The sequence below is a fragment of the Schistocerca piceifrons genome, chromosome 1 (genome assembly GCF_021461385.2).
Source record: "Schistocerca piceifrons isolate TAMUIC-IGC-003096 chromosome 1, iqSchPice1.1, whole genome shotgun sequence".
Taxonomy (NCBI): Eukaryota; Metazoa; Arthropoda; class Insecta; order Orthoptera; family Acrididae; genus Schistocerca; species Schistocerca piceifrons.
Genome location: NC_060138.1, coordinates 1021338233 through 1021359571, shown reverse-complemented (window position 1 = coordinate 1021359571; position 21339 = coordinate 1021338233). Strand labels below are relative to the sequence as shown.

Genomic DNA, 21339 nt, shown 5'->3' with positions numbered 1-21339 from the left:
TGTGGTGTGAGTATTTACATCCGGCTGCATTCGAGCTGTCTTACCTGAGTTTGCTGTGAGATTATTTCAATGGCACCCACAAAGGATCATTATACTGACACAAAACTACTGTAGAAAATGTATTCCCTAACTGAGGTAGACCTGTCATACACTCACTCGCAGTGGTGAGAGTATTTATTTTTCTTTCTTCTGTGTTATATCATTACCTCGCCTATCAGAGCTGGGCTAGCAGCAATATATTGTTTCCCTTCAGTTCAGAGCGTTAATGAAATATGTGAATACAAAAAATGGTGGTCTTATAAAGTTTTCCAAGAAACCCGTTTTTATTCTGATCATTAAGTTCCTACGTATTTCTTATCTTCTTACTAAAAAGCTGAAGAATGGTATATTATACCGCTACCAGCCCTCACCACTAATGGGAAACTGTAAATAATAAAACTGCAAAAAAAGAAAAACTATCTTACCACAACTTGAATCGTTGTTGGTTTGCGAGAAACTATTGGATTTCAATTAAAGAATGCGTATTTCCGCTCTTACGAGGGTAAGTCATTAATTATCCGCAAAGTAGTTATAAAATTTCATTGTAATCAAATATGAAATTTACAAGTACATCAGTTTTCGACATAGCCTCCTTGCGTTTCAACGCCCTTGGTCCATCGTTATACAAGCTCCCTGATGACCTCATAAAAGAAGGTTCTTTTGTTGAGCTCCGAGCCAGGAATGCACCGCTTCTTTCACTGCTTCGTCCGAGGCAACTCGACGGCCTCTTAATGCCTTTTTCAGTGGACCAAACAAGTGATAGTCGAAAGGGGCAAGATCGGGACTATATGATGATCCAGTACCTCAAATTTGAGTTTCTAGAGCGTTTCAGCAGTGTGGGCAGCAGTATGCGGACGGGCATTGTCGTGCAACAACACAACACCTTTTGAAAGCAATTCTCGGCTTTTGCTTCGAATTGCAGGCTTTAGCCTGGCAGTACGCATCTCACTGTAACGTACACTGCTTATTGTTGTGCCCCTTTCCCCATAATGTTCCAGTACTGGACCTTGTGCTTCCCAACAAACCGTAAGCATTGGTTTTTCTGCAGACGGTTGGGTCTTGAACTTTTTCTTGTACAGCGAATTTGGATGTTTCCATTCCGTACTCTGCCGCTTACTCTCCAGCTCGTAATGATGGATCCATGTTTCGTCACCAGTAATGATGCTGTCCAAGAAGTTGTCCCCTTCGTTTCCATAGCAATCCAAATGTTTTTTGTAGATGTCCAAACGCGTTTGTTTATGCAACTCTGTGAGTTGTTTTGGGACCCATCTTGCACAAAATTTATGAAACACAAGTCTGTTGTGGATGATTTCGTAGGCAGAACCATGACTAATTTTCAGACGATCTGCCACTTCGTCAATAGTTAATCGTGTTTCTAACAGAATCATTTCACGTGAACTCCCAATCGTTCATTTGTGGCGTAAACGGTCGTCCGGCTCCTTCACCGTGCATAAAACTTGTGCGACTATTTCGGAATTTTTCAATCCATTCGTAGACACTCCGTTGTGGTAAAGCACTGCTCCCGTACTGTACCGAAAGTCTCCGATGAATTTCGGCCACTGATACGCCTTCCGACCACAAAAAACGGATCACTGAACGTTGCTCTTCTTTGGTGCAAACAGACAGCGGAGCAGCCAAGATTAACAGCACGGCACCGATACCGAAACTAATCTAGCAGCTTGAAAACTGCAAAGATATAACAACAAATAAACGAAGCATGCATCATCAACATAAACGACAGTACTACCAAAATAAACATAAATGTAACTAAATTGCCGATAATAATTGACTTACCTTCGTACTTTTTTAATATGTTCCCATAGCCATTAGTCTCTTCATTTTTTGTCTTTTCTCAGCATGAATGATTAAAATATCATTTCCGTAAATAGTTCATGCACTTCTTTTATCACTTACCTCCAAGTCCTTCGGTACATTTCTCTTCAAAACTTTCGTTCACGTCGTGTTTTTCTGTCAACGCCGCATATGCTGCCAATTGTAGTCTATGATGACTGCTGTTTCGCGAGCTACTTAAAACACGAGAAAGGTAGGGTTTGTGGTTGAAACTACAGAACAAAAATACTCTCAAGAATTATAAAGCAACTACGGACACTACGGCCACAGAAATAAAGAGTTTACCAGGAGAAGTATGACATTTCGCTCCGCAGGCATGTGTCGAACAAGTAATGTCAATGTCCGAAACTTGAACAGCCCTATTACGTGTCTCTGGAAATGGTACGGTCGTAATGGATCTGTATATGGACAGCTACGTGCACATGTCAAGCTGTATGTGTACGCCCACATTACTTTCTAATTGCGTCCTGCTTAATCAGTGTCACTGGAAAGTGCTATATGTGTATTTAACTGTTTTGTTTATATCCGATTGTGTTAAAACATACTGTCAGGTAAATGATTGATAAGTACATACTATATTCTGTTTGTATTCTGGGCGATTGTTAATATCAAAAACCAAAAAGTCAAGATTTCATTGAGTTGAATTACTATCTGATAACAGCATCTCGAGGGGGAGGAAGAAGGGGAGGTGGAGGGGGGGGGGCTGTTCAGTGCCGCAGTCTCTCGTGGCAGAGAGGAGCTTGACAGACGTCTTTATAGTTCGTCCTTTCAATACAACATTTTTCCTAATCGATTTATTGCTGAAAATAACGGTAAGCATAAAAAATGTTTTAGACAGTTATAGAAGAACTTATTTGAGGTAAGGCAATGTCGAATCATTGTTAATTAATAAAAAGATTTATTTCAAATATATACAAGAAGAGCACAGTTAACTTGCAGGATCCACAGCACTCTTACTAGTTTCCCGTGTGAGAAGCAAGGAAAATTCACTTGAAAAAAATAAAAATAGGCTTCATGACATATTCATTGTAGCCAACTATTGTTGTAACAAAGGAGAATTTCATTTCGTCAAATTTCATTTCTTGGAGAGAAATGATGCATCTTCAGTTCTTCTCGCAACAAAACGCAGGCTGCGTAAAAAACCTAACTTTCAGCATTTGTTTCATTAATGTTTCAAGGCGAGTTTTGACGCGCGCACATTAAATTGCTTCACGTAGAAAACTCAGTTCTCAAGTATTTTGCTGTTGAAGAAACACAACATTACAAACACCAGTTAAAGCTACGAATTCTTCGATGATTTAAAATTGACGTAATTTTGTCTTCAGTGACCATTTACTGTGTATTATAATTGAGTTATCTGGACATTTTGTAGCACATGCCATCGCACAGTTTCCGGTTAAACAGGACGACGGTAATCGCTGAAATCGATTCAAACAAGCTTATACAAAAAGCATTACAAAAATGCTACAGCAGTGCGCACAGCCTCCACAAATACCCGTGCAATAAATATTATCCAGTACAAATCCGAAATCAGTCTCTATAGACTTACGATTGTTTCCAAACGTTATTATGAAAAACAAGCGTTAATTCTATCAGAAAATACGGCTGTTAGTCTGAAATGGATCGTTACAAATGAGACCTAAATACACTTTGCTTAAAACCATACGTATACGGAGCTGTTCTTTAAAAGCTTTATCAAAACATTCCCTTCTCTTTTTCTGTTTCTGGTCCTTCCATCCGACAACACAAATGTCACTGTTAGAACAATAACTATATGGAATTATTTCTGACACAACACTGTTTAATTTAGTGTCACGTATTTACGCTAAACTACTTTTCTTCTGAGGAGGCACTTCGCTTGCACTTTGAATGTCAGTCATCGAAGGGACGTCGTGGTCGAGCTGTCCTGTGGCGTTACTCAGCATGTATTGTCGCTTACTATCTGACTAACAGAACTCGTATCCCACGCTGGCGGATATACATACCCTTCAGAATTTGCTGAAATCGAACTAAGAGCCAAAAATGTTTTCTGTATTCCCAATTGTTTTCGTTATTGCGTGTGAATTAGTGGGATGAGGAGAAAATTCGGTTGTGATGACATATCCTGTTCCAAAGTTACTCTTTATGAAGGGCACATAGTAAAAGGAATACTGGATTGTGTAAAATGTAAAGACTATAATATTTACCTGTCGCGAGCCACACTATAAATTTTAACAGGAAAGCTCATAACCGCCCACGTCGGAGACATGAAAAATATCACGAATTGTAACCAAAAGCGTGGTGCGTCAGTGATGATCTTTCCGTCATATTCAGCCAAGTTGTGTAGTTATACGAAAAATTATTGCTTTTTGTCATCGGATGAAAGCTATGGAAAAGATGTTTTCATCGTATCAAACTTATGGAGGTTACGTTCCCGATCGGCGCTGTATTACGATATTGCTTCATTTGATATCTATACTAATCTGTAATCAATTGTATTTCGCTTTGAATTCGAGAACGAAATGAATGAAAGCTATTACTCACGTTCATTGTAACGAGAACGAAATGAATGGAAGTAATGCGTCATGTTCATTGTAAACTTTATTGCTGTTATGCTCCTGCTGTCGCCAATACTTTCACGACAGATTAGTCGTTTGAATTACTCGTAAAGTTACACAAAAGAATTCCAGCTCCAAGTGTGCTCCGTTGCACCTCGGTACTAATAGAAGCTACAAATGGCAGTACGTTACTGGTCAAGCAGCCCACTCCTCTTCTCCAAAACAACTCTTATTTTGCACCTAAATAAAAGGCTCGTCACTGACAAAAAAAGGAGTCCTATAATTTAGTTTCTCGGTCTCAGAAATGACGGACGTTAGTGTAAAAGAAAGTACATGCACATGTACAGAGCAAGACTCATAAAACCGTAGATTCCAATGTTCGGTTCACGATACAGCAGCAGTGACACCCTTAGGAAATCCAGGTCAGCGTCTGCTCCGACCACCTCACTCGCAACCACGTCACAGCGAGTCAGAACGACCTCCTCCAGGAAGGCCTCGCAGCGGACACACAGTGTGACGTCACTTCCAGACGCAGGCGCTGCCCGCGCTGCTGCTGCTGCTGCTGAAGGTGTCCGGCGGCTCGCTCCAGTGCCCGCTGTCCTGCAGCAGCGGGGGTCACATCTCCAGCATCACGTCCTGCTCCACCAGGCTGTCCGACAGGGACTCGCCCAGGGGGCCGGGCACGCTGTCGTCCATCATGTCGGCCGCTTCGTCAAACCTGCAACCGACCAAGCGGCGCGCTCTCGTCACTTGCGTAAGGAAACACACTACTGGCCATTAAAATTGCTACACCACGAAGATGACGTGCTACAGAAGCGAAAACTAGCCGACAGGAAGAAGATGCTGTGATATGCAAATGATTAGCGTTTCAGAGCATTCAGACAAGGTTGGCGCCGGTGGCGACACCTACAACGTGCCGACAGGAGGAAAGTTTCCAACAGATTTCTCATAAACAAACAGCAGTTGACCTGCGTTGTCTGGTAAAACGTTGTTGTGATGCCTCGTGTAAGGAGGAGAAATGAGTACCATCACGTTTCCGACTCTGATAAAGGTCGGATTGTAGCCTATCGCGATTGCGGTTTATCGTATCGCGACATTGCTGTTCGTGTTGGTCGAGATCCAGTGACTGTTAGCAGAATATGGAATCGGTGGGTTCAGGAGGGTAATACGGAACGCCGTGCTGGATCCCAACGGCCTCGTACCACTAGCAATCGAGATAACAGGCATCTTACCCGCATGGCTGTAACGGATCGTGCAGCCACGTCTCGATCCCTGAGTCAACAGATGGGGACGTCTGCAAGACAACAACCGTCTCCACGAACAGTTCGACGACGTTTGCAGCAGCATGGACTATCAGCTCGGAGATCATGGCTGCGGTTACCCTTGACGCTGCATCACAGACAGGAGCGCCTGCGATGGTGTACTCAACGACGAACCTGGGTGCACGAATGGTAAAACGTCATTTTTTCGGATGAATCCAGGTTCTGTTTACGGCATCATGATGGTTGCATCCGTGTTTGGCGGCAATGCGGTAAACGTACATTGGAAGCGTGTATTCGTCATCGGGAGTGATGGTATGCGGTGCCATTGGTTACACGTGTCGATCACCTCTTGTTCGCATTGACGGCACTTTGAACAGTGGACGTTACATTTCAGATGTGTTACGACCAGTGGCTCTACCCTTCATTCGATCCCTGCGAAACCCTACATTTCAGCAGCATAATGAACGTCCGCATGTTGCAGGTCCTGTACGGGCCTTTCTCCTTACAGAAAATGTTCGACTGCTGCCCTGGGCAGCACATTCTCCAGATCTCTCACCAATTGAAAACGCCAGTCAATGGTGGCCGAGCAACTGGCTCGTCACAATACGCCAGTCACTACTCTTGATGAACTGTGGTATTGTGTTGAAGCTGCATGGGCAGCTGTACCTGTACACGCCATCCAAGCTGTGTTTGACTCAATGCCCAAGCGTATCAAGGCCGTAATTACGGCCAGAGGTGGTGGTTCTGGGTACTGATTTCTCAGAATCTATGAACCCAAATTGCGTGAAAATGTAATCACATGTCAGTTCTAGTATAATATATTTGTCCAATGAATACCCGTTTATCATCTGCATTTCTTCCTGGTGTAGCAATTTTAATAGCCAGTAGTGTCTCTAGGTATCCACAGCAGGTGTGTGCCGATTCCGCATCTGCGGATACATCTACATAGATACTCTGCTGATCACATTTAAGTCCCTGCCAGAGGGTTCATCGAACCACCTTCACAATAATTCTCTATTATTCCACTATCGAGCAGCTCGCGGAAGAAACGAACTCCTACATCTTTCCGTGTGAGCTCTGATTTCCCTCATTTTATTATCATGATCGTTTCTCCCTATGTAGGTCGGCGTGAACAAAATACGAGAGTTGACTGAAACGTAATGCCTCCACCTTCGTAACTATTCAACAGTTGGCATCATTGGTATGCGGCAGATACTGGCTTGTTCCGTAGCCTTTTCTCTACAGCTCCAGTTGGCGGGACGCCTTAGCACTGAACGTTTGTGTTGCTACAGTGTAAGGTACGGAATCCTGCGCAAACGGTCGGTCAGAGCGATTTAAACAACGTGCAGTCATTGAATTCTTGACAGCAGAAGGTGTCAGCCCAAAGGAGATTCGTCAGAGAATGAAAGCAGTTTAAGGTGATTGTGTTGATGTGAGTACTTTGCGTCGTTGGACGAGTAAGTTTAAAGATGTTGAAGAGGGGACATCTGACCTGCGTAACAAACAAAGAGTTGGACGTCCTGTGACAGCAACCAGCGAGTTTCACAAGCAAAATGTTGACAGATTGATTCGGGACGATCGTATCACTCGGAGAGAAATTGCAAGCACAATCGGCATTTCACAAGAACGTGTGGTTCACAGCATTTTCCTGCAGCATGACAATGCCAAACCAGACACTTCACGTGCCACACCAGCGTGCCACTCACCCCCGTACGGCATCCTCCATACAGACCAGATTTAGCATCGTCTGACTTGCATCTGTTCTCGACAATGAAAGACGATATGCGGGGACATCATTATGCTTCTGATGAAGACGTTGAGAGAACTGTGAGACTGTGGTTGCGGAAAGAGAGTGTCAAAAATGGTTCAAATGGCTCTGAGCACTATGGGACTTAACACCTATGGTCATCAGTCCCCTAGAACTTAGAACTACTTAAACCTAACCAACCTAAGGACATCACACAACGCCCAGTCATCACGAGGCAGAGAAAATCCCTGACCCCGCCGGGAATCGAACCCGGGAACCCGGGTGCGGGTAACGAGTGTCGACTTCTTCCGTGATGGCTTCAGAAATCTTGTTCATCGTTGACAGCCGGCCGCTGTGGTCGAGCGGTTCTAGGCGCTTAAGTCCGGAACCGCGCTGCTGCTGCGGTCGCAGTTTCGAATCCTGCCTCGGGCATGGATGTGTGTGATGTCCTTAGGTTAGTTAGTTTTAAGTAGTTTTAAGTCTAGGCGACTGATGACCTCAGATGTTGTGTTTAAAGCCATTTGAACCATGGTTGGCAGAAATGTATCCAATTGCCTGGTTATTAATGGAAAATGAATATTGGTTAATTAAAGATCACAATCTAAGGATTATTTCTGCGTTTTAGTTATTAAAAAAATCTCATCCAAACCCAATTAACTAACGTGGAGGCGTTACTTTTCATTCTGCCTACGTATTTTCGCAACAGGAGGAGAAAGCTGGTGAATGAAATTTTGCAAGAAGATCCCGCCGCAACGAGAAGCGCCTTTGTTTTAATGATGTCCACACCAAATCATGTCCATGACACACTCTCCCCCATTTCTCAATAATACAAAACGTGCTGCTCTTCTTTGAACTTCCTCGATGTACTCCGTTAACCCTGTCTGGTAAGGATGCCACACTAAACAGCAGTACTCCAAAACAGGACGGACAAGCATAGGATAGGCAGTCTCTTTAGTAGATCTGCTACATTTTATAACTGTTCTGCCAATAAAACGTAGTCTTTGGATTGCCTTCCTCACAATATTTTCTATGTGTTCTTTCCAATTTAAATTGTTCGTAATTGTAAATCCTAGGTATTTAGTTCAATTTACGGCCTTAAGATTTGATTTAGTTATCGTGAAATCGATGTTTAACGGATTCTTTTAGCACTCATGTGGATGACCTCACACTTTTCATCATTTAGGGTCAATTGCCAATTTTTGCACCACACGGATATCTTTTATAAATCGTTTTGCAATTTTTCTTTACCTTCTGACAACTTTATTAGGCGATAAACGACAGCAAAGAACCTAAGATGGCTGCTCAGATTGTATCCTAAATCGTTTATATACGACGTTTGGAACTTAAATAGTGGCAACTATTTATTCATAACCGATACAAAAGAGTTACATGTTTGCACCTGTTACTGTCCTTCAATGAAGTCACCATTGTTGTGTAGAACCCGTTACCAGCAATATGGAAGGCGTAGTATACCGTTAGCAGAGTCTGTTCTGTTGATGGTGCAAATGGGGCGGTCTACTGCCTGTCGACTCTCTGGAACATTTCTGAAGCGAATGCCTCGAAGTGGTTCCTTCACCTTCGGAATCAAATCAAAGTCACAAGGACTTAAGTCCGGGGAGTATATGAAAATTTGTGTCGGACACAAACCCGGATTTCCCGCTTATCGCCAGCGGTCGTCTTAACCATTTCGGCTATAAGGTTGGAGACTGTTTTATAAGGAGGTTTGGGTCGGTCCGGGAGGCGTGAGACGTGCACGGATAGCTAAAGTGGTTAAGACGACCACTCGCGATAACGGGGAAATCTAGGTTCCTGTCCTAGTCAGGTACGAATTTTCATGTGTCACTACTGGGTATCAGACCTTTACCTAATACAGCTGATGCCAGGGAATTCACATTCAGTGAATTGGTGGGTACTCGACGATAGCAGCACTGGTCTCGACTCCCCGTTGTCTAATTCTCCCTGTTGCCAGACTCCAAGTAACGTTGCGAGCGTTAGGTCATGAATTCAGTGCACTACGATATAACGATGTAGACAGTGTGACATATGATATTTGTTCAAACGTTCAAACGTTCCAAAATGAACTTTTCACTCTGCAGCGGAGTGTGCGCTGATATGAAACTTGCTGTCAGATTAAAACTGTGTGCCGAGCCCGGACTCCAAATTGCGACCTCTGCCTTTCGCGGGTAAGTGATCTTCGACTGAGCTACCCAAGGATATAGCCCTGGCTGTGGCTAACCCTTGTCCCCGCAGTATCATTCTTCCTTGAGTGCTAGTCCTGCAAGTTTCTCAGGAGAGCTTCTGTGAAGTTTGGAATGTAGGAGACGAGATACTGGCGGAAGTAAAGCTGTGAGGACGGGCCGAGAGTAGTGCTTCGATACCTTAGTTGGTGAGTACTTACCCACGAAAGGTAAAGGTCTAGAGTTCGAATATCGCTCCGGCGCACAATTTTAATCAACGAGGAACTTTCAGTTCAAACATGGTTAAAAGGAAATAACATTCTTGTGACTGGGGACAAATTATGAAAGTAATTTCACGGGATTCAATTATGAATCCGCTCCTGTTCTTCATATATATGAAGACCTTCTACCTGACGTTCATCAGGCAAAATAACTACTTTTCGCAAACTATATTAATGTTTTAACAAATTCTATCAGAGAGAAAGCAACAGAAGAAATTACTAATGATGTTTTTCAAAGAATTGTTAAGCGATTCTCTGAAAATGAAGTCTCCCTTAGTTTTAGAAAACGCATGGTATTTAATTCAACACAACAGGAGTCAGTAAACAGGGTGGAACGATCCAGATCCTCGGGTGTACATACTGATGAAAACCTGAACTGGAGTAAACAAATTACTGAGTTGCTGAAGCAGTTAAGTTTAGCTATTTTTGTTCTTCGTATAATTGCTAGTCCTGAAAACAAATGGATCAGCCTGCTAGCATAATTGTACTCATCATTTAGAAGGAAAATATTGATTGCACAGAAGCAAGCAGAATAATATGTGGTGCTCACCCACAGTCATCTTGAACATACTTCTTAAGGAGTTTTGAGTTTTAACTGCACCTTCGCAATTTACCTTAATTACTCGTCACTAAATCTGACATTATCTTAGAAAGGAGCGCAATATATACAAACAAAAATGTTTGATCATTTCTCGAATACCAAAAAAGTACGACAGGCCATAAATCAAGTTTTAATTCTAAACTAAAATCATATCTTCTGGATAAATCCTTTCGTTCGATAGACGAATTTTTATTTTAAAAATCATTGCTAGTAATAAAAGAGAACCTAGCATTAAGTTTAGTTACATTTTTAGGACTGAAAAATGATATGCTACTTCATGTCAAAACTAATGTATACATATTTTGTAAACTTACTTGTTCCATACCATTTAGATAAAAATAATTCAAATTAAATATGCAAATAAATAAATAACTTACGAAATATTTTCTTTATGTGACAAGTTTCCACTCTTATTATTCTCCCAGAGACGAATTCCTATGTTTATATCATCGGTTTTATTTTATAGTTATTTATAATCCTATAAAGAATGTAATTCTGCTCTTCAGTGTGTCAGATCATCCATCTGGCATGTAGGGACTGGGATGTGCGTTGAAAGTTAATTTTGCTCCAGTGCTACAATCTTCACACAGAGATATCGTCTGTATCCACCGTCGTACTATGGAATTACTACCTTATTACTTTAACTGTTAGAGTTAGTAAATACAAAAACTTTAGCGGGTGGCGGACTTCTGGTTTTTGAGGCCCTCGAGATTTAGAGGCCCCCAAACGAGACTAAAATATGTTAATAGGAGGCAGTTCGGAGTTCGAGGTCACGGCAAGTATCAATGAGCGTGTTCAGAATTTTTTCAGTTTTTGTAAAACGATACATGAAACTTAAAAACTGTACAACGATAACCAGTAGTTTTCTGCTAGACGCAATTATTCGACATCAAGCATTTTTTGATACCTGTATCATCTACACAGGTTTACTGTAAGTAAGGATTAAAAATACGCGAATAAGAGCAGTGAAGTGTTTACTAGTTATTTATTACTTTTTAAGTTAAGTATTACATTCTGGCAAGTACCTTTTCAAAGGCTATACGTAATTATTATAAAATTTATTTTATAAATATCAAAACCCAACTAGGTGATATACAGTCGTATACATTTAAGCAACTGCTTTATCAACTGAAGACATCAATATCAGCACCAAAATCATTTATACTTTACACGCTGGAACTAACGGTAGAAAAAGTTTTGTTATTTTTTTTTATGAATACATCCAATATCGCATGAATCTAGTTATAAGAATCTAGTTATAAGCAGCGCCCTGAAGACGTGCTCGCTCTGTGCTGATTTCGGTGCGAAACATAAATAAGATCTGAACTACAGAGAAATTACATGATTATTTCTTCCGTAAAAGGAAGAACGCAACTACTAAACATCAGAATCGGGGGCAATCAGTATGAACCTTGATGTTGTAAAATTACGTTAACTTGTAACTTGTTAGGAGATCAAATAATAAAGACAGTAGCCGCTGCGGGAGTTCCCATTTGAAACTCAAGGGGAATAACAGTCAGAACGAGGAAAAATGGTTCAAATGGCTCTGAGCACTATGAGACTTAACTTCTGAGGTCATCAGTCCCCTAGAACGTAGAACTACTTAAACCTAACTAACCTAGGGACATCACACACATCCATGCCAGAGGCAGGATTCGAGCCTGCGACCGTAGCGGTCGCGCGGTTCCAGACAGAATGAGGAAAACCCAAATAGTTTGCACAAGTTTGCAAATAGTTTGCTCTAGAATATCTTGAGTTTCATGTGAACTTCATTTCATATCGTTTTTCATAAAGTTTGATTAGAAATACTCTGTAATTAACGTAGCTTTTCCATTTTTTGTTGTTGTATGATATGTGAGGTTTTTTTCCTAATTAAGTTATCATTATCTCGAAATTTTACGTGTTATCTGCATGAGAAATGCGTGGACACTTCTATTTCTATAACCATAAACAAACATCAGCTTCTTTCTTTGGACCATTTTACAGCAAATAACACTTTGTTATATCTAAATGTGTTACAAACTTTGATTTTTCACAAATAAATAACGGTTTATCAAATAGTAAAATAAAAATAATCTATCTATCCACTGAAAACATTGACTATTACGCCGTGCGGTTCTAGGCGCTTCAGTCTGGAGCCGCGTGACGGCTACGGTAGCAGGTTCGAATCCTGCCTCGGGCATGGATGTGTGTCATGTCCTTAGGTTAGTTAGGTTTAAGTAGTTCTGAGTTCTAGGGGACTGATGACCACAGCAGTTGAGCCCCATAGTGCTCAGAGCCATTTGAACCATTGACTATTATCAGCTGCTATATAAGCCCTACACAAAAAATTCATATGAAAAATACCATGCGCTGATGATCACGGGGTATTTACAGGGGTCGGACAAATATATAGAAACACCAAGGGAAATGCATGCTTAAACATAAATTCTGATGTTGGCAAAGCATGTGCAATGTCCTCAATACGTTGTCACTCACGGTCAAAACAATGTTCTGTTTATTGTGAGTGCATTTGTCGGCGCTAAGTGATTCCGAACGGGTGAAAATTGTGCATGGATGGTGTATGCTTCCGTGACCAAAGTAGCCGAAGTGTTTGGTGTTTCAAGACACAGTGTACTGAAGATTTTATCTGTAGAGGGAAAGCAGGAAAACTACATCCGCTTCGTCACAACGCGGACGACATTGTGGGTTGTGATCATAACAAACGGTTACTGAAGAGGACCATGACGAAAATTAAAAGTACGACAGCTGCAAACGTCACTGAATAACTGAATGTTGCGCTTGCGAACCCCGTCTGCACCAAAAAAACACTAAGGGAGTTCCATAATCTGGAAATTGCAGGACGAGACGGAATTCCAAAACAACTCATCAGTGATGCAAATGCCAAAGACATAAAACCTGGGCTGTGAAGCAATGGAAGAAAGTCATTTGGTTGGATTAATCATGTTTCTTACTGTTTGCAACTTCTGACGGAATTTACGTCCAAAGAGAGATAAATTGTGGGGGATTCGGTGCCAATTTGGTCAGCCATATCGCATTATTCAATGGGCCGCTTCGTTACTTTGCAAGGCCACACTGCTGTTAATGATTACGTGACTATTTTGGCTGATCAGATATATCCTTGGGTAAAATGTTTGTTCGCCAATGGCGATGCTGTTTTCCAAGACGTCAGGGCTCCTGTACTGACAGCTCGCAAAGTCCAGACTGCTTTTGTGAGCACGAAGACGAACTGTCGCATCTCCCCTGGCCAACACAGTCACCAAATCTTAACGTTACTGACTTTCATGGTCTGTTTTGGAGAGAAGGATGAGTGATCACTGTTCACTTCCATCATCGTTACCTCAACTTGCAACAACTTTGCAGAAAGAATGGCATGAGAATCCTTTGAAAGACATAAGGGACCTGTATTTATCCATTCCGAGACGGCTGGAATCCATTTTGAATGCCAACAGGTTTCCTACACCCTCTTTGGCATGGTAATGTGTCAACTTTTTTGTTGTTTCCATATTTTTGTCCATCCCCTGTATTTACTCTCTACTACGAGCCTACAGGCACACGGAGAGAAAGAAATGCTGTTAATGTACGTGTAGACTATGATCTGTCACCACAATAATCTTGCGAATCTTTCTTTTAATTTTTGATAGCACTCTCAATGATAGCATACGTGACCAAATGAGTCAGTTATTTAGATACGTTGATACAGAAGACAACACTGTGGAAGTTCGAGAATCCTTCTTATTTTTTTATGTCGGGAAGGACTGCAGAGGGAATGTCAAAAGATATTCAACAGCAGCTGGTACAATATGGGCTGCATATTTCGTTGTACAGGACTCAAGGTCACGACAGTGCCGCGTCAATGGCAGGTGTATATGGACGAGTACAACGAAAAATACGAGAAGTCAGTCCAAAATCTTTGTCCAGTCCCTGTGCTTACCACTCCTTAACTGCTTGTGGACTTCATAGTCTCGTGTGTTCCCACTAGCATTACCAGTTTTGGAGCTGTAGGGAAGTTGTATTCATTCTTGTCGTCTTTTACAGACACATGGGAAGTACTTGTAGAAATAAACAGGAAAAAGTTTGAAAATGTTGTCTAACACTGGCTGGTGTGCTCATTACTACTCAGTTAAGGTCGTAATAGAACTCGAGGAAACAACTTTGAGCAGTTTGGAGGAGGTGAAAGATCCATTCAAGGCAAACGGTGATAATGTCTCTGCAGCACACTTGCTCCTTCCAGCTATCCGTTTTGACTTACATCAGCTTTTGGCACACGGTATTACACCAAGTAAATTCAGTCCAATGATATCTACAGTCTCCAAAAATGACTTTGGATAAAGGACTCACCTATGCAAAAACCTGAATGACTTTTTAGTGGCGGAACGAATTATAATTATAGACAATTAAGTTACTTTTGGCACTAAAAATGCAGTGATATGGACATTAACATGACCGACGAGGAAAAAGGAGGATAAATCAAAGTAGACCAGGTGAGCTAGCTGATGAAACTGGATTATCGATTAGGTAGTTAGTTAGATAGCTAGTTTTATGTTCCACGCATCATTTGTTCATATGCACTATAAATCGTAATGATGTTGAATGAGTCATTTTACATTCATATTGCAAAGTAATTTGTTAATATGGCTACACTAATAATTTTTTTGTTATGAAATATACAGCTGTGAGTAATTCCTACCCACTGCCTCTTACACATTACAATAACAGAAATTATTCTAGAGAATAGAAGAAGTCGGCAAGGGGGAACTTTTTCAATTTTCAAATATAACTTTGCTGTTCGTCAGACGTTTTATATCACTGGGTACGTTATCATACATTTTAGTTGTGATATCGTGCACCCCTCTTTGTGCTAAAGACAACCTTAATGTTGGACAATGAATGTCATTTTTCCTTCCGGTATTGTAACTATGTTTATCATTATTCGTTCTGAAACGCAGAGGATTACTTACACCAAACTTCATAAGGGAGTAAATATACTGTAAAGCAGTAGTCAAAATGCCCAACGCCTTAAACAGATGTCTACGAGATTCTTAAAGCGCGTTTTTGAGCTATGAAGACTTTCTTAAAGAAGAATTGCCCCGTATGACATTACTGAATTAAAATATCTAAATTATTCCAACTTTCTGATTTGTCTCTCTCCAAGATTTGCAGTGAATCTAAATGCAAATTTGGCTGAACTAAGTCGTTTTAGGAGTTCCAAAATGCGATTTTTTCAGTTAAAATTCTCATCAATATGGATACCTAAGAATGTTAAAGTTTTCCACCACATGTATAATTTCCTTGCCATCTGTTACCCTTACCATTGGTGTAGTACCCCTAGATGTGCAAAACTGAATATGTTGTGCCTTTTCCAAATTGAGGGTGAAACCATCCGTATAAAATCAGTCAATGATTCTTTAAGAACACTGTATACCATTTCTTCTGTTGCTGTATGCATGACTGGATTGATTACAATATTAGAATCATCAGCAAAAAGAACTAATTCTTCTTGTGTATATTAGACGGAAGAAGATTTACATATATGAGAAAAATTAGTGCACCTAATGTGAGCCTTCGGTATCCCATATAATTATGATCTCTTCCCATTCAGAATAATGTCTCGGGACTACATTGGTTGAATTACTACGAACAAAGTCCTGCATTCTATTGATTAGATATGACATGATCCATTGGTTGGCTACACCATCAATCTCATAAGACTTAAGTATTTATCTACTAGAATACTGTGATTCACACAGTCAAATACCTTATATAGGTCACAGAAAATACGAACCGGCGCTATTCCGTTATTGAATGCTTGTAAAATTTGGTGAGAGAATGTGTAAATCGCATTCTCAGCACAGCGACTCTTCTGAAATCCAAACTGTGATTTACTCGAGTTGCCCAGCTGAGATATTATTCTTGAATACATCACCTTCTCAAAAATTTTCGAAAATGACGTCGGCAGTGAATGTCTTCTACCATCTTTGTTAAACAGGGATCTGAGAACGGAATATTCCAGTTTCTCTTCAAAAATGCCTTGAGCTAGTGATGCATTACATATTTCAGATAAAACAGGGCTTATTATAATTATGGAGACAAATAAGTAGTTCGTCGATCAATGTTAGACTGCAAAAGTGATTTGTATTAGATCTGTCACAGCGATACATAGCAATGAACGAAATCACCAAACTTTTCCCAATGACTGAAACAAATTTTATGCTTGAAGCTTCCGATGACGCTCTGTCTGAGGAACTGGAGAATCCGGTAGACATTTACTATGAATTCGATGAGGAGCAGGAGCTGAAAGAAATAAAAAGGTATTGTAGTCATATACGTACAACCGATACGGGTGTGTACGTTGCTGCGAGAAGGAAAACGCAACAAATCGTTCAGTTTGTAATTAAATGAGTCTTCAGTCAATCATCACCCTGCAGATGACTTAATATCCAACACTTATTTACTATTTTCACCTCAGTCGCATTTTGTGATTTCTAAATTGAATCTAATAAAAATTTATCTTCGCTTTGCAAGGAATGAAGAACGACTAGCCCATCTCTTCATTTTATCAGCTGAAATAAGAGTTTGAAATGAAATAGGTTTCAATGGCGTTGTTGGAAATTTCAGTAAAATAAAGGCGCCAAAATGTCCTGTAATAATATCAATAGTAACTACTATATCGTACCAAAGTTACGAAAATAATTGATGTGATAATTGCTGTTATGTTCCAAGATGTCCGACGAGTGAGATGCACAGGTATGTTTTCTCCTCAAAAGTGCTTATTTACAAGTAAATGATGTTAAATTTGAATTCGTTTTGTTTTCAATACTCGCTGAGGTGTCAGTTCTTGTTACACAAGCGAACAGTTAGCATTCCTGTTGTGCTTTCTCTTAAAAACACCTCGTATTATTTGAAATCCCGACATTCGCGAAGTAGTCGAATTATGCAAGTCATTTTAATAGTATAAACACCCGTGGTTTGGGGCTAGCGTCTTCGATTAGTAATCAAAACATCTTCGGTCCGGAGTTCTAACCCCACCAATCCTTAATTTTTGAATATAAGTCATCCGCTTTTGCTGTGAAGACTTCCGGCACAAGAAGTCACCCTCACTCTGGCAACGTCCTTGTAAAGAAGACGGAGGAGTGGACAGAGGTACAGGGCACTCTCTCGCCCCACGCAACATATATCCGCTGGCAAGAATAGTCCCCCATTCAGATCTCCAGGACTTTACTGCCAAGACGAACATGAGAAAAAGATTTTACAAGAGTCGAGGAGTGAGATGTCAGAAGTTTGAACATGGTAAGGAAGGTCGACCTATATCGAAGTTGTTCACTTCGAATGTTGTAGTGACAAGCTAGTTATGCTTTCCTTCCGTTTGATAATGGTCTACCGATCCAAATAGGTAGCACTGAGCATAAAAATAAACAGCTGACTGTCATCTAGAATGAAGTTTCAGGATTAGCGTGCGGTTAGAGGCGCCACTGATGGCAGTCGACTATGCATGTTGCTCTGCTGCCTGCCGGGACTATCAATGGATGGGGTTTCACTAGGCATTGTCTACACGTAAGCAGGACTGGTAAGTGAAAATGATATAGCTGATTCATGAAAGAATAGGGGGCGGATCAAGAGTCACACATGGTCTAATATCTAAATACCTGTTATTATGGATAGGAGAGTAGGTCTTTTTTAGGATAAATCCGGACAACAGGTTACCATGCCTAAAGAGTATTTCCAGCGGTTTAAAAAATTTAAAACGACACCTCACAAGATAGCTTCTCACACACTGAATGGCACACGTACTATACGTCAAAAAATATTGGAAAAAGCAATCTCAGAAGTTTTACAGACTTACCAAACCATCAAAACATGCAATCAATAAAAACTAAAATACAAAAGTTTGAAGTTGAGTCCCAATCTTTGAATTGCGCTGTAGTTTGTTTCGCTGGACACTGGTTTAGAGACACAGAAATCCACCATATAGTATTTTCATTGTATGGAATGCCAAACTCTGATTGTAGGACTGTTTCAAGGGCCGGATCAGCATGCATCTATATCACAAAAGGAAGACAGTTCAAATCAAGACATGATCTTAGTACAATAAGTGAAGAGAAACACTTTGAAACATCAGCTATTGAATTAACAGGCCTTTTTAAGACCAAGACATTACTCATTTTGTGTATGTATCGATCTCATAGTGGTGGTGCGGACAGCTTTATCAGTCAATTAGCAGAATGAGATTTTCACTCTGCAGCGGAGTGTACGCTGATATGAAACTTCCTGGCAGATTAAACCCGTGTGCCGGACAGAGACTCGAACTCGGGACCTTTGCCTTTCGCGGGCAAGTTCTCTACCATTTGAGCTACCCAAGCTGTGAGGACGGGTCGTGAGTCGTGCTTGGGTAGCTCAGATGCTAGAGCACTTGCCTGCGAAAGGCAAAACTGCCGAGTTGAGTCTCGATATGGCACACAGTTATAATCTGCCAGGAAGTTTCACATCAGCGCACACTCCGCTGCAGACTGAAAATCTCATTCTGGAAACATCCCCCAGCCAAGCCATGTCTCCGCAGTATCCTTTCTTTCAGGAGTGCTAGTTCTGCAAGGTTCGCAGGAGAGCTTCTGTGTAGTTTGGTAGGTAGGAGACGACGTACTGGCAGAACTGAAGCTGTGAGGACGGGTCGTGAGTCGTGCTTGGGTAGCTCAGATGGTAGAGCACTTGCCCGCAAAAGGCAAAGGTCCCGAGTTTGAGTCTCGGTCCAGCACACAGTTTTAATCTACCAGGAAGTTTCAATTAGCAGAGGTTCTAAATAAAATCTCAAGCACGAAAGTTAACATAATTTTGAGCAGGGTTTAAACATAAACACAAATATTCTGAACGAAACTACTAGGACCCCCACGAATACCCTTTAGAGTTCTGGCACTGCCCGTTGGCCAAAAGTGCAACAAGGGTTCTACTATGACTACATCAGTAATTGATCATGTGGTCATAAACATCGACAGGAAAAGTCTGATGCAGTTGTAAAAGATATTGGACTATCAGAGCAGTGAAAGTGGGAATGGAAAAATTCCGCAAACTGCAAGCTTACAGACAACATTTATCAGAAATCAAAATACAAGACTTTCCAAAATAACTGGAGAGGTAAAGCTGGGATGAAGTATTTTGAGAAACCAAAAGTACATCTTAAAATCTCTACGTTCTCAACATTGTTTAAAGTGAACTTCGATACTGCTTTTCCAAAAGCAGTCACATCAGTATCAGTGTCGCACGGAAACTAATGGATAAGAGCAATTATTAAGAAGCCACCCCAAATCCGTAAGTGTCTCAGCTCCACGAAAAAGAGTCATAATGCGGCAGAATTCTTAAAGTTCTATCGTAGACTATGTTTTACAAAAGCTCGAAATTTCGCGCGAAATTCAGTGCGATGTGCTTTTAATAGTTTTCACAGCGAAACTTTCTCGAAATCTGAGGAAAATTCAGAGAGATTCTGGTTGTATGTGAAGTATATCAGCGGTAAGACACAATGAATACCTTTACTGCGCGATAGCGAAGGTGGTATTACCGACGATACTGGCACTAAAGTGGAGTTACTAAGTTTCCGCAATTCCTTCACCAAAGAAGGCAATGCAGGTATTCACTATTCGACTTATGCTATCCTTCCTATTTAAGTCTCAGATCCGTTGTACTGCACTGGAACAGTTAGTGTTTTTATAGAATTTCAGTTACGTCCCATTCGTCGTCTTTTTGTTTAATGTACTTTTTACTGTTCCACCGACACACTGCAATTTTGATGTTTTACTCTTTATATCTTTATCATAATCGAATGAAATGTCGCAGCCCAGGTACTTAAAATGACCTACTTCCTCGATGATTTTGTTTTATGTAACTGTTTTTGAGCGCACCTACTTTTTTACTCGGAATGCCATTTCTTTTGTCTTATCCATAAATATTTGGAAATCATAACTTTGGCCAGTATGGTTCAGTGTAAAAATATTTCTTTGCAATTCGTCTTCTGAAGTGGTTATTACAGTTTGACATCAGCATAGATTAATGTTTATAGATAATGGTTCTAATCCAGTTTACTCTCTTTGTTGTTTTTCGTTCCCATTTTTAATCATGTCGTTTATACATAAACTGAATAAAATTAGAGGAAGACAGCAACCTTGTTAATTCCTTGGTTAGTTATGATTTCATTCTTACTTATTTCGTTCCTTGTTTTTATTACAAATTTAGTTTAATTACATAAGCTTCTTGTGGCCAATATCAAATGTCCTGGATTCCCATTTTCTTGTAATATAGACCAGAGTTTGTCCTGTTTAAACTTTCAAACGGCTTGAGATAGTCGATGAAACCTATTTTGTACCTCATTATTAAATTTTCTTCTTTATTTATCAATATCTTTAAATAAAATATATTATCCATTATGAGATTTTCACTCTGCAGCGAAGTGTGCGCTGATATGAAACTTCCTGGCAGATTAAAACTGTGTGCCCGACCGAGACTCGAACTCGGGACCTTTGCCTTTCGCGGGCAAGTGCTCTACAACTGAGCTACCGAAGCACGACACACGCCCGGTACTCACAGCTTTACTTCTGCCAGTACCTCGTCTCCTACCTTCCGAACTTTACAGAAGCTCTCCTGCGAACCTTGAAGGACTAGCACTCCTGAAAGAAAGGATATTGCGGAGACATGGCTTAGCCACAGCCTGGGGTATGTTTCCAGAATGAGATTTTCACTCTGCAGCGAAGTGTGCGCTGATATGAAACTTCCTGGCAGATTCTTTCAGGAGTGCTAGTCCTGCAAGGTTCGCAGGAGAGCTTCTGTAAAGTTCGGAAGGTAGGAGACGAGGTACTGGCAGA

The 21339-nt window shown here is 40.8% G+C and overlaps 1 protein-coding gene across 1 annotated transcript in view; it reads right to left on the bottom strand.

Moving 5' to 3' along the window:
- Nucleotides 1–2771: 2771 nt before the first annotated feature.
- Nucleotides 2772–21339, bottom strand: part of LOC124795882 — a 507389-nt gene continuing 488821 nt past the window's right edge. Inside the window, exon 6 of the mRNA XM_047259966.1 lies at nt 2772–5145. Coding sequence (XP_047115922.1) covers nt 5043–5145 — 103 coding nt within the window. The 3' untranslated portion in view covers nt 2772–5042. The remainder of the gene's footprint in view (nt 5146–21339) is intronic.